Below are 25,240 nucleotides of genomic sequence, written 5' to 3'. Positions count from 1 at the left end.
TCTTCGGGCGTGAATGGGCTGCTCATCGTCGCCTGGTTCCCGGTTGGGTTCGAGTCCCTATCAGAAACCCCCTTTTGGATCCATTATATAAGTGATCTCTGAATTCTTATTGGCTAGTTGATATTTGATGTAAATAGAATTTATTGAATTGTTGTTTTGAGATCGTCTCATATTGAACTGGTTTAATAGTAATGGAGATTAATGTTGTCTCATATTGAACTGGTTCAATAATCAATACTAAGGCAATATTAATCCTATGTGATATTATCATAAGTCAACGTAAGATTCATTAAATCCAATTTTATTTATTTTCAAATCGAACATCATTTAATAATATATTGTAAATATAAATTATTCAAGTATTTTTTGACTTGATTACCCGTGAATGAGCGAAGATAAATTTTTTATTTAAAGATAATATATATCATTATAGTTTACAATATTTATTATTTTATTGTATACTCAATTCCTATAATTTATAAAACTATACTATGTACCAAAAATAGAAACTCAAACTTTATTTTCTTGTTCCCTCACTCCTACCTCTCGTTCTGTCGAGATTGGAAAATTGCAACCCATAAAATTAGTAGTGGTGTTAACGAACAGGGCAGGAGGGAGCACTAGCAACAAGTCTACGGACTATGAATTCGGATGATACTTGTTGATTTCCGCTACAAAGATCATTCAGATGTGATTTTGTTGCTACGGGGAACATGGAGCAAGCCATAAGGTGTGATGGATATCGTCGAGGGCAAATCGCTGTTGGTGAGTAAGAATATTACGATTTTTCCGGTTGAAGACATTCAATTGGTTAGAGTTTGATCGGGAGCTCATTGGGATTTAGAAAATTAGGGATTCCTCAAGGTTAAAGGAGTCCACACGACGGAAGAGAAAACGTTGGTGGTCTACAGTGTTTTTCTACTATGGAGTATGCAGAAAAACACGCATTTAGCAGTTTATAATTTATATTGTAATTTTATTTTCAAATAATGAGAAGAAATTATTTATATTAAACAGTTTGTCTTTTATTATTATTATCATTATTATTATTGCTTAAATTATTTAGTACTTAATCCATTTCACCAACATTGACATTTGATACACACACCACTACTAAAAATCACTTACGCGCCACTTCGTATTAGCGACAAAAAATTTTAAATTCATAATTTATCAACGAATTAACAAACAAAATTCGACCAAGCTTTCGTCATTTTAGTGACATATATTTCTACCGCGGTTGAATTTATTTATTTACTCGTTAACTGCTAGTATATGCTGAGGAGTCAAATTGCAAAATCACTGAAAAACATTAAACCCTTTCTGAAAATCTCCTCTTCTCTAAAAACCCTACTCCCACCGGCCTGAGATGAGCATGAATTCCGTCGAAGAATCTCAAGTTGGGATTCTCTGCTACATTTCTCAGCTTCCCGGCTTCCGAGGAATTCTCAAGCAGAGGTTTCTTCCTTTTTCTAATTTTTTTTATTACGCTGCAAATGCACTTAAACATCATCACATTGCATGTTACATCGCAATCGGTAAATCAGGAGCTCACTAGCACCAGTTATTGCCATGGATATTGATTATAGTTATGCCATTGATTATTGTGATTCTTCACTGTTATAGTCCCATTTGAATCAATGTTATAGAGAATATAATGTAATATATATGACGGATCCATATGTATATGGCATAGTGATATGATTTACTCATTTTGATAAAGGTATTATTATCAGAAGTCATTAACTAGATCGTTTAAATCTGGGTTGGAATGACTGGATGGATGATATGTACCCACTTAAAAGAGATGGGATATGATCCATCATTTCTTCATTGACACATGAGAAGTAAACATGGGATGGATTACTTGATTTTATCATATCAAACCTTATATCTACTAAACCGTCCACCACCCTAAATGTAAACCAGGCCCTCAATTCTTATTTTAGTCTGTAGATGAGATAGTTTGAGCAGTTGCTGAAGGTGAATTGACAATTATTCCCTACCAGAGAGGCATATCATGTATAAATATGTTGACCTTCTGGATAATGTGTCTTGTACAGTTGTACTCCAATCAACAATACCTGCTATAGTTGAATCGTGGTTTGATTGCAGAGCTACAAATAGAAAGAAACTTTGCATTTACAATTATGAAATAAAACTGAATGTCATCACCTTTTCATTATGCATCTTTAAAGTAAGTGGATTCGCTTGAATTTTATGCAATTGTTTGCAGAAGCTGGTATAACTGTGTAACCTTTTTACTCCTTTTCAGATATTCAGATTTTATTGTAAATGAAGTGGGTTTGGATGGAAATGTTGTTCATTTAACTACACTGGACTCTCCCCGTTGGAGGTGTGCACTTAGGTCTTAGTTATTCATGAGAAATAATACATGAAAGAATATGCAGTATACTAACTTACAATTTCATATGATAGATTGCTGTGGAAAAGAAAGTAGAAGTAGCTGATTTACAGGATAGAGATTATATCAATGAGATAGAATCGTTCAGAGTTCTTGCTGGTGATTCTGATGTTGAGAAATTGAAAAAACTCAATGATCAAGTTGTTTCAGGAGTTATTAATGATGATGAATCTATTGTTCTTTGTCCGAGCTCTGAAAAATCTCATCGAACTGTATGATGATCAAATTATGCTGACTTTAGTACATCTGAAGTTTGATGTGCCATCCTTTTTTTGTTTATTGAAAAACATTTTTTTTTCAGGCTGTTCATAACTTCTTCAAGGAGAGAATGAAATTCCTTGTTACTGACACAGTGGATGGGCCTGATTCTTCATCGAAGTGTAATCGTGTGCGAATGAATTCAGGAAGTAACAATGGCAGGGGAGGAACTCCAGGAAAAGAAAAAATTGAGATGATAAACCATATGATTCTAGAGGCTCCGATAGTAGTTGGCCAGAGAACCTTGGCAAGTTTCTTAGGTGATGCCTCTTCTATCCATTTTATTTAGCCCTTTTAATGTGTATAATACATTGAAGTATGACTGACTAAAAATGTCTGATCTCTCTTTTGCATCTCCAAATCCTTCATAAAACTGGACAATTGGCTTTAGAAAAGAAAATATTATATGGAACTTATGAGATTAAAGAAAGATAACAATATGACATCTAAATGTTGAAGTTTCATGAGGGAGCGTGACACTTACCATTTTGACAGTAGTTATTATTCTGGGTCTATGAGTTAGATTAATAGGGTAATGCAGAGTACCATCGTTGAAGGTATAAATGATATTTCCTTTCACCTTTGTCACATGTTAAAATTGAGAAAGCAAATTATGCTTTTCATAAAGTTCATAAGTGGAGGTAGTTGTAGTATTAGAAGCAGGGGAATAATACTAAAAGGATTAAGATGTAGATTTATTTTCTCTCAGATCGACTTATAAGCCCCTGTACTTTGTAGCTGGAGAGAATTTTACTGAGTTTGGACTAATATATGTCATCTAATTTAACAAGGTTAAATTGTCATTGCATTTGACCTTTTAGAGCTCTACCAACTTCTGTTAGCTGGTTGCTTAAGGTTTATCATCATTGTTGTGGTACAGGTGTACTGAGTTTATATATTTACAATTAATATCTTTTTTTATGGCAACGGATGAAACTTATTGTCTAGGATTCAGTGTATCTCCAAACATGTGGCCAATGTCCATTTCTTTTAGTGAGTTTGTACTTCTGATAGTTTGATGAAAGTAAGCTATTTATCAAAAAGCATTGTTACCCCTAAAGGTAATAGCTCCTTGTTACTTGTTAGTCATGTAATTTGATTATAGGAATTGTTATTACATTCTCAGGTTTCATCTTTACAAGGAGAACAAGGATACACAAGAAGCCCTTGGGCTCCTTGCTAAGATGCTTGGCACTAAGGTAGGGACTTGGAAGTTGCTGTACTACTTACTAATTGCTTCCTTTACTGCTTAGTATGGATATTATTCATCATTAGATTGATGCAACATCTGTTCCATGATCCATCTATTTAATTTTCACATACATTGTTTGCTTCCTATGATGTATAACCTGAAATTATTATGTCTTCCAATTCCTGTTTGGCAGCCCAGGTCCTTTGGTTTTGCTGGCACAAAGGATAATCGTGCAGTAACCGCTCAGGGTATTTTCATTTAATTTTTTCTACTCAATATAAATTCTTCAGAATTTGTGATGCTCTTTGTCCATATCTCAACCCAAAAAAAAAAAACACACCATTCAATTTTATTGTCACTCTGTCCAATTCCTCAATAATTTCGAATCTATTGTGATGAAATAACAGAATACAATAGTTTTATGAATTGAATCAAACCAAAATGTCAGATTTCTGAAGATGATAGTGGATTTGGAGAATTGGAGTGGCTTAACTTTCCTTTTCTGTTAGCCTTGTTAAGGTTCCAAAATGTTTATATACGCCATACTCTGTCCATGCGCTTTGATTTGTTTTTGCATTTAGGTTACAGTTTTCAAGCAGCCGGAAAGTAAGTTAGCTGCACTTAATGAGAAATTGATTGGTATTAAAGTTGGAAACTTCTGGTAAGTGCATGACTTGCAATGGAATGTGTATTGTTATTTTGTACCATTACGATTCATATTTTTTCGTTTATAGCCATGTTAATGAAGGACTTGTTCTCGGGCAACTCCAAGGAAGTAGATTTACAAGTACATTAAGGTGATCGTTTTATTAGACATGAAAATGTAAATATACTGATTGTGATATAATATGTTAAGTAAGATATATAATGATGATTTTGTGACTTAGGATTAGGGAATCCTTATTAGAAGACTTGGATAACTTAGAATCGTATAAAATACTTTCAGATCAAGTATTTTGAGTGCACAAAATCTATGATCGGATAAGACTAAGTTTCCCTTAGATGATTGTTCATTCTCTGATCTGTATTTAATCAAAAAATCAGCCTAAACCGTCGACAATTAACTGCCAAGGCAGTTAATTAACTAAAACTGATTCCAAACTGTTAATAACTGTTTAAAAACTGTTAAAACAGTTAATTCAAACACTAAAATAAGATAAAACAAGCTTCTAATGAAGCAGCCGAATTGTTTAGAAATTAAAGTGATAAACACTAAAATTCCAACATTCTTCCTTAGAATTAAAGTGCTAATACACTAAAATTCCAACATAATATATGCGGATATGCATAATGAATCTACTTTTCAATGTTTCCACTTTCCGTTTGTGCAGAAGCATCAGTGCTGAGAATGAAGATATTATTAGAGCAGCTGCTACTTCTTTAGGGGAGAATGTATTTATCAACTATTTTGGTTTGCAGGTTATTTAATGGATCCAACTATTCTCTCTCCTACTTTAAGTTTAATTCTGTGCATATTGTCAAATATTTTTTATTAAAGATCTGAGAGCAGTTTTAGGCCCCATATCCATACTAGCATATGGGATATCACTCACGTTTGACAAATCCTACAAAGGAGAAACTTCAGCTACTACTTTAAATTTTAACTTGTTACATCCAACCTTCTAGCTACCCCTGTCCATACTGTTGGTGATGAATATATGCTCTGTCTAAGGATTCATGTTCCTAATTCTCATCAACTTAGATACGCTGATTTGAACCAACCAATGCATTTCAATGTAGGTGACTGACAAAACCCACTCACATTATCAGTTAAGTGATAATGTGATATTAGCTTTTCTTGACCCTTGAGATCTCAAATATGCCTGCTTATATCTATGACTTAAGCTATCAACTTTTTACCATGGAAAACTGTTTTTCTGCATTAATTGACAATTGCGTTTGGTGTTTATAGCGTTTTGGAAGCAGTTCTATAGCAACACATCTCATTGGAGCCGCATTACTGCGAGGGGAATGGAAAGCTGCTGTAACCATGGTTTTGGAGCCGCGAGAAGGAGATATCCTTTTGCATTGCTGTCCACTTATTACATATTCCTGGGTATTGCTGTCCACTTATTTACATATTCCTGGAAAAGAATGTCCTTTTAAATTGTTGCATGTTGCTTCTTGACTGAGATTTTTTTTATCACAGAAGGATGCCAACAAGACAGATAAGAGAATATATCAAGGAGAGTGGTGACTTTGAGGGTACTTTAAGGCAGTTACCACGATATCTTGTTGCAGAACGTGCTATTGTAAGTCCTATATTGTGCGTGCATCTGACACCCTATTATGCCAATGTCATCCAACTATGTTGACATTTAAATGCCACCTCCTGAATCAACAAAAAAAGGCAATTAACTTTTTTCTCCAGAGCAAATGGGAATTAAAAAGCACCAAGCTTGATGTCTTATTTAGGGAAATGAAATGATACCTGGGAATACCTGGAAGCTCTAAGACTAGCATTAGACACCTCTGCGGCCCTGCCGGATCTTCTAAGAACCCTGGCTGATTAGGCTTGCTTGTTAACTTGTACACACTGATTAGAAGCTTTACGGAAAATTTGATAGAGTGAAGGCGACCGATTAAGAAGAGCACGAGAGGTGCTCAATAGATTTACTAAAACAAGGGAGATGGAAAAGGGGGAAACTCGACTTTATTGATTGAAAAGAGAATGTAACAATGCAGAAATCCTCCGAAGAGGCCTTACGACTATGTCGTCCAATATACTGACTTTTCCCAAAAGATGATCTCAGTCCTTTGGGCTATTCAATATATATAGACTTTACAATTAACTGAATGAGGAATACTAGCAACAAACTGATATGCAAATAAATGTAACAAATTAAATATGCTAATAACTAGTCGAGATAATCTTGCAACCGCTTCCCCTTCTTTACTCCGTTGAATTTGCAGGCCAAACCACCTCTCTATTTCCAAAAGGCATGACCCGGAACTCGTAATGGCCCGAGTGAGTCCGAAAAGCTGTCTTGTGGATATCTGGGGCCGCGACGCGAATCTGGTGATACCCGGCTTTCAAATCCAATTTGTTGAACCATCGTGCACCATGCAATTCATCGAGGAGTTCTTGAATGACCGGAATTGGATACTTATCCGGTATAGTGCGCTTATTTAGTTCGCGATAATCGACGCAGAACCGCCAAGACCCGTCCTTTTTCCGCATGAGGAGGACTGGGCTTGAGTAAGGACTAGTGCTTGGCTGGATAATCCCGGAAGCAAGCATCTTTGCGACCAGCCGCTCCATTTCGTCCTTTTGTAAGTGGTTATATCTGACAGGGAGTGACCCTGGCTGAAGTGGAATCTGGCGGTCGATTCGTCGGCTCGGGGGCAGAGTGGTCGTGGGGTTCATGACCGCTGGGAATTCTGCCGTGAGGTCACGAAGCTGACGTCGGGCCGCATCAGTCAGATTATCTGCAAAATCAAAATTGGGCTCGGCGGGGCCGGTTAAGGAGCACAAAACCCAGCCTTCATCGCCGGATTCCAAGGCATGTATGTCCCGTGCGGAGCACTCCCGACGCGTGAGGATGGGGTCTCCTTGGAGTATGACCAGCCTCCCGTTGAAAGGAAACTTCATAGAGAGGTTATCCCAATTTGCAGTGACGTCTCCCAGAGATTTCAACCACGAAACACCCAGGATTATATCGATATTTCGCAGAGGAAAAACATAGCACGGTACCACAAAAACTTCAGATGCCAGTAATAAGGGAATGTCGCGGCAAATACCTTCTGCTCGGACTAATGATCCATCACCTAATCGGACAGAGTAAGGCGCGGTAGGAGTGACCTGTAACTGCAGCTGTGCCACCACCCTATCCGACACGAAACAATGGCTGGCACCGCTGTCTACCATCACCAATAAATCGTGATTATTGAGGGATCCGAAAAGCTTCATAGTCTCGGATGTGTCAAGGCCATTGAAAGACAATTCTGACAGCCGAAGTTCAATTTCTGCCTCCACTGCCTCCTTCTCATCCGGGGTCATGTCATCCAGCAGGTCTTCCTCCTCGTAAACCAGTACATTCAGCGTCTTAGGAGGGCAGCGATGCGTTGGTCCATACTTAAGACAACATTTAAAACAAGTACCTGCTGCCAAATGTCGCTTATACTCCTCCGAAGACATTTGCCGGAAATTCTGCTGTGAGTTGCGGAAAGGACCGGTTACAGAATTTGAGGAGTTGGACGAAGGGGGGGCTTTCTTAAATGATCTGCCATATGTGGGTGCCTGTGACACTGGCTGGAACGTTCCTACAGGTGACTGGGGTTGGGCCGGTGGACTTCCGGCCACTTGGTCGACATCCAGTACAAACTGGACTGCATCAGTGTAGTTTGTGATCTTGGCAGCCTTCATCTGCGTCCGAACTTCATGACGTAGGCCTGCCATGAAGAAACCCAAATACTGGTGGTAAGCCAGATTCGGAACTAAGGCCAATCGAGCCTCGAATGCTGCCACAAATTCAGCGAGGGTGCCGGTGTGACGGACTGCCGCAAACGCTTCGTACTCATCCACAGCGCCATTGTTTCCGAAGCGCTTCATAAGCTCCTGCACAAAACAGTCCCAATCCAAATTCGGGGTGCGTTTAATAAGCAACTGTTACCATGGCAAAGCCGGGCCTGCCAATGCGACCATAGCCACCTTTACTCGCTTCTCGGGGGCCGTGGCAGATACCAGAAAATACTGCTTAGCTCGTGCTAGCCAAGCCACCGCCTCTGTGCCGTCAAAAGTGGGCATGATCAGGGTGGAATTTCCCCCTGGGTTCGCCATAGGTGGGTCCTCCTTAGTCGTTGAATCGGCAGTGCCTGAGGCTGATGCCCCGGTCGATTTGCCCGTTGACAGAGCAGTCCGTACCTCCGCGATAAATAACTCCAGTTGAGATGCGACCGCTGAAATGCGGTCATCAGTGGTCTTGAGTTGATTTCGGAGGGCATCAATTCCCGTCTCCAGTTCCCAGCCGCCTTCTCTAATCCGTCTAGGCGAGAGTCCGTACTCCGAGTTGCTACCATCGTTCACCGCACTAATTGATAGAGTGAAGGCGATCGATTAAGAAGAGCACGAGAAGTGCTCAACAGATTTACTAAAACAAGGGAGATGGAAAAGGGGGAAACTTGACTTTATTGATTGAAAAGAGAATGTAACAATGCAGAAATCCTCCGAAGAGGCCTTACGACTATGTCGTCCAATATACTGACTTTTCCCAAAAGATGATCTCAGTCCTTTGGGCTATTCAATATATATAGACTTTACAATTAACTGAATGAGGAATACTAGCAACAAACTGATATGCAAATAAATGTAACAAATTAAATATGCTAATAACTATAGTCGAGATAATCTTGCAACGGCTTCCCCTTCTTTACTCCGTCGAATTTGCAGGCCAAACCACCTCTCTATTTCCACGCTTATAAACTCTCCATGGTGTATCAAAATTCTTGTCTCATTCCCACTTATTGTCAGCTAGGGAACATTTACAATGCCCCTAAAGGCTTTGGAACTTGGAAGGCGGATCTAGAAGGTTTATTCAGTTTTATATGTTGCATCTTGTTTCTTAATGCAATTGTTGCCTTAGAAAGGGTATTGATCAAAAGTTTTGTTTTCTGAGTTGATTATTGACTAAAAACACACCAGATTTATCTGTATGCTAGAAATGAGGTATAGGTTGAATAACCTGGGACGAAGTAGCACTTATATGAGGTTCAGGACGGTCCCTGCAACAACATTACATCCCCAAAATACCGTCTTATAAGTATATACTACTTTAATGGGTTCATGACCTACAAAACCCTCATATCTTTGATATCCTGAAACATCTATACTCGTTACTGATGCTGTAAGACTCATACCCAATTGAGTTGTGATGTTATCGTCATTCATATGGCTCCTTAGATTGATCATGCCTTTTGATCACCACATTTTATTTGGCTGACTTCACATCAAAGTGCTCATCTTTGTATGTTCTCATGTAACGAACATATATAAAATAGTTCAAGCAACTATGGATAAGCCATTTTAGGTGGATTTCAGGTAGCGTATGCTTAAAGCTACCATGTAAGCTTATGTCTGAAGCAGCAGTTTTAAGCTTTAAGTCGTTGTATTAACTTATTAGCTATCTATATGCTATTATGCTTATGCTTTTCAAACTATCCTGCTCATCTCTTTGACTTGATTGAATCATATATACTTCTACGCTTTGAGTGTCTATATGTTGATCGTGACAAACTACATTTCCTTGATATTTAGCTGCAATGCTTCCAAAAGAGTCCTGGGAATTACTTACAAGCTTTGTTGGCAATACCTAGGACATTGAGAATGATGTAAGTTTTATAACTGCCTTCATGTTGTATATTGCTATCAGCATTCGTCCTTGCACTCTATGGGTTTATAAATATTAATTTTGCTTGCTTTTAAGATACTTAGTTGTGTTAACTAGGGTCAGCAGTAGATTAGTTGGATAGAAACCACATGTAATGGTGTAAAAAGTACCTTATAAGCTTTTGGTTTGCAGATAAAAAGGTTGAGACTCACAGCATCAATTATTCTAAAAAACTGATTAATGTACAAAATTTCCACTCCTAACCTAGGAAGCATGGAGACGAATATGAAATACGTGTATGATACGATATGGGGACGTAAAAATTTGGACCCGGGGGCCATTGTCACGCTTTATAGCTTCTAACTATCACTTCAGATGATTAAATAAAAGGTTAATCATGTATTGTGTCACCTACTTTTTGTGTTTTCTCCAACTGCAGTTTCTCTTCAATTATGCCAAATTTGTGAGATATTTGATTTTTGCCCTGCTTGACATAATCCGCAACCGGATTCTTAGGTGGATTATAGTTTTTTGTGTGGATTTTTTTATAATTATATATTATGTCCCCAACTTTCACGTTTTCCTTAAAACCCTCAATTTGAGAAATGTTTGATTTATATATACCACTTGGGATATTTCCTGAAAAAGACTATAATTTGGGTGCACAAAACATGAGTAACCGTAAAAAACAAATCCAACTTAATTAAACTACTGCTGTAATCCACATAAAAATCTGCCATATTTACTCATCATACTGCCGCCGAATCATATCAAGTTAGACACAACTCAATCTTTTCGCTTAGGTAGGGATTTTTTTCTTGAAATGCTGATAGTTGGGAACACAAAACAAGGTTATCCCTTAAATGAATTCTAAAAATGATTGAGTTGCAGTCGAAAGAAACAAGAACCATTGTCAAAGCACCTGGCAATTAAAATTCCATTAATTCAACGCAAGGCCAACTGTCAATTCTGCTAATGAATTGTTAATGAAAGTAATGTTGAAGTGCTAAACGTTGATGATTTGATTGTCTATTTTATTTTGATGTTTATTTTAAGCTGTTTGATGGTACATACTTGTTGACTTGTTCACATATTGTTGTGTTAAAACATTTTTGTAGTTGAATCCCATTCTTTCCATTTAGTGACGTTGTGTGTACTGTTTCTCAACTTCCAGGTTTGTGCATAGTTATCAGAGCTATTTATGGAACCATGCAGCGAGTATGAGAGTTCAAAACTATGGTATGCAGGCTTTAGAGTTTTCTGTTAACACTTTCTGTAAGGTGATTTAGTAGACCCATCGACATAGCACTATTAATTAGGATTAAGAAAAAACTATACAAATTTGTGAAATTAATGGATCCAAGTTATTATTGAACTTAACATAAAACAACACCTAACAGCCATCTCCTTACTCAAAATAAGGAATCTTGGGGATTACAATATAATCAAGCAACAGAAAATGTAAGTTAGGAATTTTAAGAGAAAATATATAAGTTGATGACATTTGTTGGGAAATAGTGACACTGGTAACACAACATGATGAACCCAGATTTTTAATCCTAATCTACTATATCATCTAGTTAGATCAATTATAAAACTACTTTATAACACTAAAATTATATTTAGTACAATATTGTAATTGATTCAATAAATAAAAAAAGGTGTACAAAATTAAAGTTATTTCAAACCAAAATTAGTAGTTGTGTAATCTTTAATTCTACTATTCGATTCTTCTCTTCACACTTGATCTTTCAGCAATCTTTGAAGTCTTGTGTCTTGTACTTGATCTTCAATCTTCTTAACAACAATTTTGGGGCTTGATTATGATTTTACTTGCTGGGGTGACGAGTATACCTGATATTAATTTCATGATTCTTCTATGGCATATAAAACAAATGCAGAGTTCAACCAGGTTGTATTGGGTGATTTAGTATACTGCAAAGAAGAAGATAATGACAAAGAAACATTAACATCTCCTTTGGAGTGTGAAGATGACACTGGCGATGATGATACACACTTTGATTGCAATCTTGAGGACATACCAGTGGCTGATCTTTCTGAAGTAAAAAATGCATCTGTTAAGGTATTGTTCTGCAAGTCTTTCTATGCTAGATTTAATGAGTATTTTAAACTGAAATTAATGAACATGACTTCACATACGTGTAATCTGTTGAAATCTAATTCTCATCTGATCTTGGTATGTTCAACCGAATTGGGGCCTTGTTACCTATTACACTCTAACCTCGTTTCATTTGAAGCTTATTCCTATTGATGATTTAAGTTTTGGACTAGAAATACAGGATTGTTTGAGAAAATAACAGGGAAACTGTGGTCAGGCTCTTAATTTAGTAAATCACTTAAATTTGTTTTCGTAATTTGCTTCATTATGGTATAATTAGGCACGTTAAATATTTAGTTCAACTCATGTTTGCTTAGTTTTTTCAATTTTCCTGATATATTTTGAAAAAAAGTAAATATTCACACCCTTCACAAAATAACACGGGCTAAAAATAAAAAATACTGAAGTATGTACAGGGCACAATTAGTCCTTTTTTTTTTGTCATTCAGTAGTATGAATTAATCATGATAGAAAATGTGTATCACTTCCTTCTTACGTACAGGTCATAACTGAGGAGGATATTGCTGCTGAGAAGTATTCTATTGAAGATATTGTCCTTCCTTTACCAGGGTAAAGTTTGGCCAGCTTAGACCTAGAAATCTTTGATGATCTTTTCTCAATCACCTAAAATTCTCCCAATTCAAGGAGGCTGATATATATGGCCGCTTAAGCTTCTATAATGCATCCAACAGGCCAAGGGTGTCTTATCCATCAAATGAAATTGGAAAAATCTATCATGACTTGGCTAAAAAGGTGAAGTTCTTTACTCTTTATCCTGCCAATTTAATTCACGTGGATTATAAGTGAGGGGCGTGTATAGATGGAAATATGTAGGTTTCTTCATTCCTACTTGGAACTGTATAGTTAGGGTATAATTAAAAAAAGTAGGACTTGTATTCTGAGAATAAGTGCATAGTAACGATAAAAAATTACTAATAGATAAGACACTATGACAATTATCTTCACTTAAATCTAAAAACAACAGTTACTATGTTTTGCTCATATGTAAATAAGTGTATAGAAATATAAAACTAAACTTTGGTCTTTGTCACTTTTGTTAAAGATATGGGAATATATTTTATTGTTATATGTATTTTCACTATTTTGGCACATCATGCTAGATAGTAGTATGATTTAATTTGTTAGTATTTAATTAGATGTGCACTGTATGCTTAAGTATTTTAATTTCCATTTTTACAACCAACTGATTTTTCTTTTGATATGTCATATGTAAGTGTAACAATCTGCCTTATAAAAATTAAAGGTGTATAGGATGACGCAGTACTATTTTATAATAACTCTCTTTCGTATGTATTATCTTATAAATCTCAATGTGCTTGCCTATCAGGATGGTATCAGCTTGACGGAGAGTGCACATAATTCAAAGTGAGTTATTCGCATGATTTTTAAGTATTGAATCTCATAATTGTTTGTGGGTTCTGGAACCTATACCCACCAACACATATTTCAACTTTTCGGTAGTACGAGTACCTTTTTTTTTCTCAATTTTTAGATGGCTTTCAAGGATTACTTTCACCAGTCTACATTGCTTGCTGCTTGTTTAGGGAATTTTCATTAACCAATATGACTGGAGCAGATAGGCGGGTGTTTCAAAAGTGGTAAATGTGGTATACTTTTGTGGATGATAGAGACAATATAGAGTGTGAGATTATATATTTCATCATATGAAATCAGTATATTTTAAAATAAGGTAAATGTGGTATACTTTTGTGGATGATAGAAGCAATATATTGTAATATTTGAATCAAATCAATCAGGGAGTGTGGAACGCAATCAAATTAAGAAAAACAAAATAAATACATGAAAGGTCCATTGATGGAATAAGTATTGACAATATTTTTAGCTATTACTGCTATAAATTCGGCTAAAATAACATCCTCGAATAAAAACTAAAGCTACATTTTTATACTAAAAGTAACCGTTGTATAGTGTATACGAATGTGTTGCTCAGATGCATGCTAACTTTACTCTTTACTACTCCTTATTTATTAAAAATAATCGAACCCTCTTCAATTATGATCTTGGGCCTAGTTTAATTCTTTTATGGTTGGGCCAAAGTATATTTGATAGTTGGGCCGAGTCCCTATTAATTGTTGGGGAGTAACTCTTGAGTGGATATTCAGTTTAATTTAGATGTGGGCCTACTTTAAGGGTATTGTGGGCTGAAATAATTTAAAAGATTGGACTTGATATTATTATTATAGGGTTAGATTGAAATTAAATTTTGAGTTGGGATCTTTCTAATTGAATGTATGGATTTAAATAATCCTAAGTAATTAAACCTCGGAGTTTAGTTAAGCCGCATGTAATTAAATCTCCTAGTTTAAATAGTTTCAAGGTCAATATAATTGAATTCAAGTATTTGTCACCATCACAATGATCAAATTTATGAACTCGTTAGTTCTCACTTGGTAATTGGTACTCCCTCATCCCGCGAATAGGAGTCTCGATTCATAATTACTATAAATGGTAAAGAGGCACTACATATCACTATGTAATTCCTCCCACTCACATATTATTTAAAACTAAAATATATACGTGGAACACATTAATATCATAATCTCCGTTCTTTTTATGGATAATTCTACGTTACAATTAATATTGGTAATATAATAGTATTATTTGGATACGTGTATAATGATAAGAAATTATATGAAATGCACAATGATGTGGTCGTGGGTGTTGGAAAAATAATTACGAGACAAAAATTTTTCTAGGCCAATATGATTGAATTCAAGTATTTGTCACAATCACAATGATCAAGGTTATGAACTCATTTATATTTACTTGGTAATTGGTATTCAATCAAAACAACTCATATAAAAGAAAATAACGAGAATAAGGACTTTGAAATCCGCGTCATAAGAATAATTTGAAATTCGCACAGTGCTAGATAATAGATTATATATAATCATTTCTTTTGCAATGAAGTTAAATGTATTTAAAATATAAAATTAAAATAGCTTATTCCAGAAGACGAGTCGACAATGTCAAAAACGTTGATTGTATCATTGTGACTTGAAATTCGAACGATACTTGCAATTACTTGAAATTTGCACGGTACTATACAATTACTTGATATTCGCACGATACTATACAACGTCCATTTTCATTTATCTCCCACTTCCAATGGCTCTCTCTCTCTCTCTCTCTCTCCCTCCCTCGTCTTTCTTCTTGTGATCACCCTCACCCTCACCACCACTACCACTCCAACCGCCACCTCCACAACCACCACTACTGATCTCCCCACTCCCACCACCACTCTCAGGGCCGACGTCTGGGACCGTCCAGACGTGTCAGATGCTCCCCGCTACGCCGGTGGCTGGTGGGGAGGGCCACATGGGGTGTTCTCTCTACGAATACCCCAGATTTCATCCCTTTCGGGTACCCGGCCTCATTCTCCGACGCCGGAACCGGGTAACCCTACTTCTTTCTTTCCCGCCTTGACCCGGTGGGAAGTGCCGCCGCCAAGGATGCCCGGGTCAGCCTCGCCATCTCAGAGGCGTACGTCGACGACGGCTGCGACGGCGTCGACACCCAGTCGCCTAAGTGTCCGAAGATCACCATCTCCGACAAGGTAAGTTCCATTTCATTTCATCTCATCTATATCATTTCATCTCATCTAATTTCTCTTTTTTTATTTATTTTTTTAGCTGAGGAAGCTCCCGGCGAAGTCGCGGGAGGGTGTTCGGGCGGAGCAGGCCCTGTTCAAAGCCCACCCGGGCTTTGCAGGGTTCCCGAAAATGAACGGGACCTTCAGCGTCTACCGGCTGGACATCCTCCATCTCTTTCTCGTCAACCGGTTCGGCCCGAAGAGGGACCTCACGGTGGACGACTACCTCTACGTCGACTAAGTATTGCCCAGTGGCGGAGCAATTAAGTTCCATTTCATTTCATCTCATCTATCTATCTCTCTCTCTCTCATATGACTGCTCTAATTCCTTTTTCTTTTAATTTTTTTTAGCTGAGGAAGCTCCCGGCGAAGTCGCGGGAGGGTGTTCTTCCATATGTAGGTGTTCTTCCTCTGTAAATTTGAGTTGATGCATTTCAAATTTATCCTAAAATTGGAATTACTTTCAATAATGGGTTTGGAATAGTAACGGGAAATTAAAATTGGAATATTTATATTTATTTATAACTTTTTTGTACTTGGTTTATTATCTTTTTATATGTATGATTAAAAATTGGCTTTCACCTAAATCATTAGGGTAGGACGCCTACCTCTACGTCGACTGACCGGAGCGTGTTTGATAGTATTGCTTAGGAAATGAGTCAGTGTTTGACCTTGAAAAGCTTAGTTTCTATTCTGTTCCATGTTGTTTGACACACCACGATTACGAGGTAGATAATTGTGTTATTATGTGGATGTTTGACATTTAGGCATTTGACCTTTGTTTAATAATTATGTGACCTTTTTACCCTTATAACAGTATCATAAGAAATATAAAAGCTTTGTGAAGATAAATAATCAATGGACCATCAAATTGGAAATATGTAATTGCAAAAAAATGATTCTAACTTTTTAGACGGAGATGAGCATAAGTATGTATGTTTATGTTATGTACATGTGTTATTATGTGCAATCTTCGCACTAATAGTATAAGTATGCATGTTATTATCTATAATCATAACTCCTTGGCTGATGCCCGGTGGCTGATGGGAAAGGCCACGAGGGGTATTCTCTCAACGGAACACCCTTGACTTTATACCGATTGGGTAACTGGTAAAGACTTGAAATTCGCACTGTGTGAAATAACTTGAAAATCGCACGATGCTATCGAAACAAGTTGGTTGTAATACCCTCTCTTTCATTATTAAGGTTTTCACCAAACTTGAGATGCATGTCATCATTTAGTTACATTTGATTAAATGAAATGAATGTTAAAACTTTTATTTCATGTCTAATTAAAGATTGATTTACGAAATACTCTTGAATAAGAAGAGATGAACGAACCAAGATTGAATATGTGCGTATTTCGTTAAAGCTAAAGACAAGTTCATAATGGATACAAAGTCGACACCTTCGATTAGAACGGGTACAAATCCCAAAACTTAGTGCTCAATACATAAATGGATGTATATGAATTAAGTGTATAAAGTTTTTAGAGAAAAGATAAATATATCCTTAAATTTTTAAATATAATTAAATTTACTTAAAAGTTAATTATGTTATATATTGTATTATAGTACGTAACAATAAAAAAGAAATGATACAGAAATTTTATGTCAAATTATAACATGATTTCGAGCTTCATTTGAATTAATTTTACAAAAGATTTCACACTTGTGGGACGACACGGGATTTTATGAGTTTTTGTTTTGTGTATTAAATGAAAAGAGAAAATATAATTTTTATATTTATGTGAGAGAGAAAATTTTCCAAAATGGAAAATGTGACATCTTTTGTGGGACAAACTAAAAAGGAAAGTGTGACATCTTTTATGGCGCAAACTAAAAAGGAAAGCGTGACATCTTTTATAGGACGGAGGGAGTAATTCTTATTGATTTTTCTCATATATTTAGAGTAAAGAATGATATTTATAATTTAAGAATAGAAAACAATTCAATAGATATGTAAAATATGTAATATAATCCTAGTAAAATTAATATCAATGCTATGCTCGTCAAAAAAATATTCATATTTTTCTCATTATATATTTCTCACGCACGACTTTTTCTATAGCTTGTGTTCGAGTTGTTTCCAAACACTGAACATATTCAAATTTTAAAACTCTCCCCGTTCATGAAAACAATCTCATTTTGCCATTTTGGAATGTTCATAAAAAATAGTTCTATTTATAAAAATGGAAAATTTTCATCTCATATACTTTACCTCTTTTTCCCTCGTCTGTCTTACTTTACCCATTTTTTTATACATTTGATCTCTTATTTTACCAAGTTCTCATTAAAACTCGTGTCGACTACAAACAAGCCTATTTTTTGCGGACGGAGGGAGTAATTGTTTGGGCCCCCGATGTTTTGGTTTGTATTTCGTATGCAATTCTTTTTGTCGATATTGTTAATTTGAATTGAAATGCCATAATCCCCGACCAAATTTTTACAAATCTTCCACTATTATCCTTGAAGTAACCACCACCCTAGTCGTTGCAATCTGAGAAAAACCCATGCGAGAAGACAGAAAAATTGAGGATAAAAACCCTTGGAGTACTATCTATTTTTAGAGTTTATTTTATTCGATTCTATCCTAATTTGGAATTATCAATGAATAATGGATTGGGATCGATATGGATCGAAAATGATCAACCGATTTTTATTTCATTTTTAGTTATTTGAAGAACGAATCGTGAACTTGATCTATATTATTTGTGAAGAGAAAAATTAGCTAGAGTTGTTCAGATTTGTACCCATCAAATCTTATTGCTATCTACACATGAATATATATACTCACATAGTATAAGTTACAAATTGATAGTATATGAAACAATTCGTTGTAGTAATAACTAGGAGTAATAACAATAACCTAACTCCATCAATTTGGTTTGACCAAAAAATCAATGAGATCCACCGATCAAGTTCCTATATGTATATTATAAGTTCTTAAGAAATCGTAAGACCACAAAAAAAAAAAAAAAATCATTGTTTCCCGACCAAAAAGACCGAGCATAGAAAAATGTGCTCGGGAAATACCGAGCACCTTCACTTGTGCTCGCCAAAATACCGAGCACATCAAATGGTGCTCGGCAATGTCAAAAACCGGTGGCTTAGCTGCGAGCAATTACGAGCACGGTCAACGTGCTCGGCTTGGTAATTAACTTAGGGGACCTATGGCGCAACGAAAGTGCTCGGCCTTGTGAATATTTTTCACCAATACAGGCGAGCACCATACCAGTGCTCGGAATATGGCGAGCACCGTATATGTGCTCGAGTAATAAGAAAAATAGTTGTGAAATTTTAATATTACTGTATTTGCCAATAGTGAGCACAATATATGTGCTTGGACAATTGAGAAAAATAACATTATATTTTGCAATTCATTAGTCTGTTACTAGCACTAATTTATATGGTTCAAACTTCAAATAAAAACGTAAAATTTTATAAATTCTCAATTTTACACAATTAATTATTAAAATATATAATGCTAGTCATGATTGAAAATGTTACAAGTACAAAAGTTTTTTTTAAATGCGAGCACACCAAAGGTGGTCGGAATTTGCCAAGCACTATATATGTGCTCGGCATTGTTCCTAAAAATATTAACACACAGTGCTTAGCTCGGGTGATTTCACTAAGTCTTTTTATAAGCGAGCACATTCGTGGTGGTCGAAATTTGACGAGCACTCGGAAAATTGATAAAAATAACATTATAATTGACAATTAATTACACTACAAGAAAGTTGCTCGAACTATGAGGCACCGAAAGTTGGTCGAAGTTTTCAACACGGCGAGCACCATATATCGTGCTTCGGATATTCCGACCACCAAAAATGTGCTCGGAAATAAAAAGACTTGTTTAATTTTTCAACTTATGCCAAGTGAATTGTTGGTAAATATTTTTCAAAAGGGCGAGTACCTATATCGCGCTCGGAATAAAAAAAATTGTTTAATTATTCAATGAATAGCCAATAAATTCTAATAATTTTTACTATTTCCGACCACTACAAATGTGCTCACCTATAAAAGAGACTTTGTTAAACTTTTTTTGCTTGAGCTTAATCATTCAACAATAATATCTATATCTATCTATACATATATAAAAGCCGAGTTTTGGCGTTCTTTTGAAATATTTATAAGTTTTGTCCTCATTCTAATATATTTATAAGTTATGGGATCAATTTGATAATATTGGAATTGGAGCTCACGTTTTTTAAAATAAATTTAGATTAAATAATGTATAGGAAGTTTTTTTTATATTCTACCAATAAAATTGTAACCGTCACGTACATTTTAATACATTATCATGTATATTTATTACTATTTCAATATTAATTGCCATTACCATTATCATTATCATATTTATTACCATTACCAATTCAATATTAATTAGGATTAAAGAATTAGTGCAATTTATCACCACCATCCAATTAATTAGTTTGAATGAACTAATGTTATGCAATTAAACTGTAAGAAATATCGGGTATTCATAATAAGAAACGTATTAAACTTTTAATACATGGCTATTAACAACAAAAATGAATAAGAAAAGTCAAATTTTGTAACTTCTATTATCTTAAATTTATAATTATATTGTTTTAATTTCATGATCTCTCATGGACTAATTTTGTGCCTATAAAAGGCATAGAGTTGTGGAGGAATCAAACCAACTAAAGTATTCTCCACCAACATTTTATTGTACATTTTAGGAACATTGTTTTACTCAATTTTTGGAGCTCCATCAAATCATCGGTGCCTAGCAGGTTTGAGATGTTATGTACGTTAGGAGGATTTCATCTTTGGAGATAATACGTCAATCCGAGAGCACTAACCGTAATGTACTTTGTCTTGCTGAAAGAGGAGTTTTCTCAACTAGACTTATAGTTCAGTTTATTTTATAATTTTTATTGTAATTTCCATTTTATGTATTGTTGTTTTTCTTTCTTTTGATTGTAATAGTTAGAGTACCGCGTGTATATATGGTTCGAGAATTTTATCTCAATATTTCTTACAGTTCTTAGAGAGGAAGAATCATAACATTCTTGACTCGAGAATTGTATCCCAATATTTCTTACAATAGTTAGATTACCGCGTGTATATATTGTGATTTACATTTTTCAGTAGAGAGATATGAACGATTGTTTTAAACTTATTTTTCAAAAGTATCAACACTTGATATTCTCTTCTTCGTGTCCAAATAATTGTGTTGGTCTTGGTTCCATTTTAAATACTGGAGTATATTTATTGAATTGTTATTTATAGTATAATTTTCTATTTTTAATCTTATATAGTTATATTAGTTTTTATTTTAATTAATTAATAAGTATTTTAAAATCGTATGATGAAAATATATTCCGTCGTGCATCGCACGTGGGTTAACACTAGTTATAATAATGTCAAACATTTTTTGCTTGAGCTTAATTGCGACAACTATACCAACAATTATAAATCCTTCTTTGAATCACTATATTATAAAAAATGGCGAGCACTTTTAAATGTGGTCGGAATATACCGAGCACTTTTGAATGTGCTCCGCAAATTGCCAGCAACATAAATGTGCTCGGTGGCCATAAAATTATTTGCAATACATTTCATTTTATATTTAAAGATGTCAACGAGCACTGAAACTGTACAAAATGATTTCCCCGCAAATTTCACTTTCACCGCCTCGACAGAAAAACCCTAAACCTCCCTTCCCACTCTGTTCTTAAATAGTTATCGGCGGCGAGATTCGACCGTTCTGGTCGGCGTTTAAGCATTTGGAGAAGATCGTCGAGTCGAGATCGGTGAGGAAGTTTTTTATTTGTCAAAATTTGATTGAAATCGGTGAGGTATCATCGATTTCTATTGTATTATCTAATTCGATTGAGGTTTGGATTGTTGACTCTGGTGCTTGGTTGATAAGCTTTTAAATACTCTGAATTTTCGTGCTTTAGAGGAGTCGATTAAGGTTTGGATTTTCGTGTGTAACTGGAATTGGATATTCTGTAGATCAAAATGGAGGATTATGATGACTATGCGTTAATGATTCCATTAATCATATATACTACTAGTTTGTAGTAGATGGTTATTTTGATGCGTTGAATATGGAAAAGTGTGTTTTTTTGATTAGGAGTTGATAAAATAAAATTATATGCTGCATTTTGCAGTAGACTGGCATATAAGTTGTTGAGTATCATATTCTATTGTAAGATGATTTTGAGCATGTTTTGGTTAAAACTAATTAATGTTTTTGGAAGATAAAAACTAGGGTTCTTGATTGGTAATATGTTTTTCTACAGAAAGTTTCTAGTGCTTCAAATGCTAAATTTGTGGATTGCATTTGTTTCCTGCGTTACATAGTAACATCTTGTTTCAATATTTTATACAGGGGCAACATATCTCTTGCTCAGCAGATCCAGCAGGTGATGGACACGTTTCAGCAGTTCATTATCACCATGGGGGAGGTTGCAGCAAAAAGTCTGGTTTCCAACTCCATATTCTATATTTTGATTGGGAGCAACGACTACATACACTACTATCTCCTAAATGAATCCAAAGTGCAATCCTTGTACCTGCCTTGGAGCTTCAACCAGTTCCTAGGTCGAGATTCAGGTAAGGAATCTTCATCTGCCCTTTCGGCTTCTACATTCACTTATTATTGAGATAGACTCGTCTCGGGTAACCTGTAAGGACTATGTTGCATTGCTTCTTACACTTCACTTCTTTTGGAATCGTTTCTTCCTTGTTATTGTGATCTTTTTTATGTTTAATTGAGTGTTGTTACTTAGGTGATTAAGGGAATATCGAATTTGTTATCAAAGATTGTTGCTATACTTGTATTGCAGAATCTGTACACTGCAAATGTGAGAAATGTGGTTGTAATGGGACTAGCTCCTCTGGGATGTGCCCCTTATTACTTATGGCTGTATGAGAGCGAGAATGGAGAGTGTGTAGAGATGATAAACGACATGATAGTGGAGTTCAACTATGCTATGAGATACATGGTCGAAAAACTCAACCACGAGCTTGAAGGGGCCAACATTGTCTTCTGCGATGCATTTGAAGGCTCAATGGACATAATGAAGAACTCTGATCGTTATGGTGAGAATGTTAATTGCTTTGTTTCATATCGTGCTAGGAGAACTTACGGCTAATTCTAGATTTCGGTTTCATTTCCAGGGTTTAATGTCACGAATGATGCATGCTGCGGCCTAGGCCATTATCAGGGTTGGATACTGTGCATATCTTCTGACATGGCTTGCTCGAACGCCTCTAGTCATATATGGTGGGATCAGTGTCATCCAACGGGAGCTGTCAACGAGATCCTTGCTGATATTATCTGGTCTGGCCTCCATGTCAACATGTGCTACCCCATGAATTTGCAGGAGATGGTATCACACTAATTCAAACTTTGTTTATCTGCTATTTCGATTGATGAAATCTGGATATTGTGTAAATTACTCACCTTACCAACAATGGCCTTCCCTCCTCCATACAGAAGCTGAGATGCCGTTCTAACTATGAGGCCCTTTGCTACATCCCCGAGATTGAAGAGTTCTGAAAGAAACTGGTTGAGCGCCTCAGAGGCGAAGACGTACCTTACATTGCTCTTCACTTGAGGTATAATTAAAGTATCCTACTAGTATTACTTTTTACCTTGGTATGTTAAAGAATATTAATTTTTGACCTAGTTTGATTTCGTTTGGATCAGGTACGAGAAAGACATGCTTGCGTTCACTAGGTGCAACCACAATCTTAGCTCCTCTGGAAGCAGAGGAGCTTCGCGAGATGAGGTACAACGTGAAGCATTGGAAGGAGAAGGAGATCAACAGCAAAGAGAGACGGTTGCAGGGAGACTGCCCCATGTCTCAAAGAGAGGCAGCTTTCTTGCTCAAGGCGATGGGGAATCCTTCTTCAACGAAAATCTACATCGTTGCAGGAGGAATATACGGAAACAACAGCATGGACGTGCTACGCAAGGAGTATCCAAATGTGTTCTCTCATTCAACCCTGGCGACAAAGCAACAACTGGAGCCCTCCAAGCCTTTTTAATGAAAAAATGTGTAGTTTAGTGTAATTTTGTAAGACAATCTTATCTTTATATATTTTTGTTAAACATTCTTATCGGTTTGTGTTAAAATGACAACCCCTCTTAAAGTGACACCGTGACACCACTTATATAGTAATATTATAAACGTTACACAGCAATATTGTTGGTCATTTGATTGTGCAGCAATATTATAGATTGTTGTGTAGTGTTTGTAATATTGTTATGTAGGGTTTATAATATTGTTGTGTAGCGTTTATAATATTGCTGTATAAGTGGTGTCACTTTAAGAGGGCTTGTCATTTTAACACAAATCTATATGTATATATATATAGGGTTGTGTTAGTGTGCTAACTAATTTACAGTAATAACTAATAACTTTCAGTTCAGTATATTAAAATTATCAACACAAAGACATAATTATATCAATACAACATGTAAATTTAAATATTAACACGAAGACATAAGTTTATCAACACAAGAAGATTGATAAATTTATGTCTTTGTGTTAATATTTTTAACATACAAAATTGATATTTCAGCCCAACCCAAATTGTACTGCCTTTTAGTGCCACTTATTATTGATCTATGTTCCATTTTAGGTATCCAATAAATGGCGTATAACAGTAATTTTACAATTCAAATTATTTTCTCATGTGATGAACGTGGATAATCAATTTTGTTGTGGGATTGCGAGAGCATCGCGTCCATATGTCATTGTGTAGCCTTACCAGAGTTTCATACGATTCTAGAATTGCATCCAATGGTCATAAATATTTAACTAAAATAGTTGGCTAGCTAATGGCTATGGTTAATACAATCGAGAATTTTATTACGGAGTATTATTTTGACCCAACCACAATTGGATATCTTCTTAGTGATCAAATCATTTCGTATTGTTTCTCTCACTTCAAGTATTTAAGCATTTGTCTCGTGCTTATTCAACTTTTTTTAATAGAAGCAATTCATAGTGAAATCGACTTCATTTTCGTATTTAACAACAGCACTTTAGAGAGTTTTTGTCTTGTACGGATATGTTAATTTTTGTTCGGGAGAAGAAAGACAACACCGATTGAACCTATCAAATGTTCGAGTGCAGTTATGATTTGTTTTTTCCATATAATTTTGGGTATGCGGTTCTCAATCTATACATTCCTATTTAGGAGCCTTATTCAGTTCTCATCCAATAACCGAAGAATTCAAAAATAATAGTAGTAGTTTTGAATAGCAATACACTGGGAAAAAAAAAAAACAATGT

The 25,240-nt window shown here is 35.6% G+C and overlaps 1 protein-coding gene and 1 pseudogene across 1 annotated transcript; both read left to right on the top strand.

Annotated features, from left to right (window-relative positions):
- The first annotated feature begins 735 nt into the window (after positions 1 to 735).
- Positions 736 to 14,094, top strand: LOC125195361 (annotated as a pseudogene).
- A 1,586-nt stretch (positions 14,095 to 15,680) lies between these two features.
- Positions 15,681 to 24,051, top strand: LOC125195360 (GDSL esterase/lipase At1g71250-like). The gene is made up of 9 exons (XM_048093518.1): positions 15,681 to 15,685; positions 15,801 to 15,918; positions 15,995 to 16,186; positions 16,306 to 16,367; positions 22,324 to 22,539; positions 22,759 to 23,036; positions 23,115 to 23,326; positions 23,434 to 23,555; positions 23,647 to 24,051. Exons 1-8 carry the CDS (start codon positions 15,681 to 15,683, stop codon positions 23,494 to 23,496), a joined length of 1,146 nt encoding a protein of 381 aa, XP_047949475.1. The 3' UTR covers positions 23,497 to 23,555; positions 23,647 to 24,051.
- The last annotated feature ends 1,189 nt before the right edge of the window (positions 24,052 to 25,240 follow it).

The sequence above is a fragment of the Salvia hispanica genome, chromosome 6, assembly GCF_023119035.1.
Source record: "Salvia hispanica cultivar TCC Black 2014 chromosome 6, UniMelb_Shisp_WGS_1.0, whole genome shotgun sequence".
Classification (NCBI taxonomy): Eukaryota; Viridiplantae; Streptophyta; class Magnoliopsida; order Lamiales; family Lamiaceae; genus Salvia; species Salvia hispanica.
The sequence above is the reverse complement of the archived record's forward strand: the minus strand, read 5'-3'. Positions and strand labels throughout refer to the sequence as shown.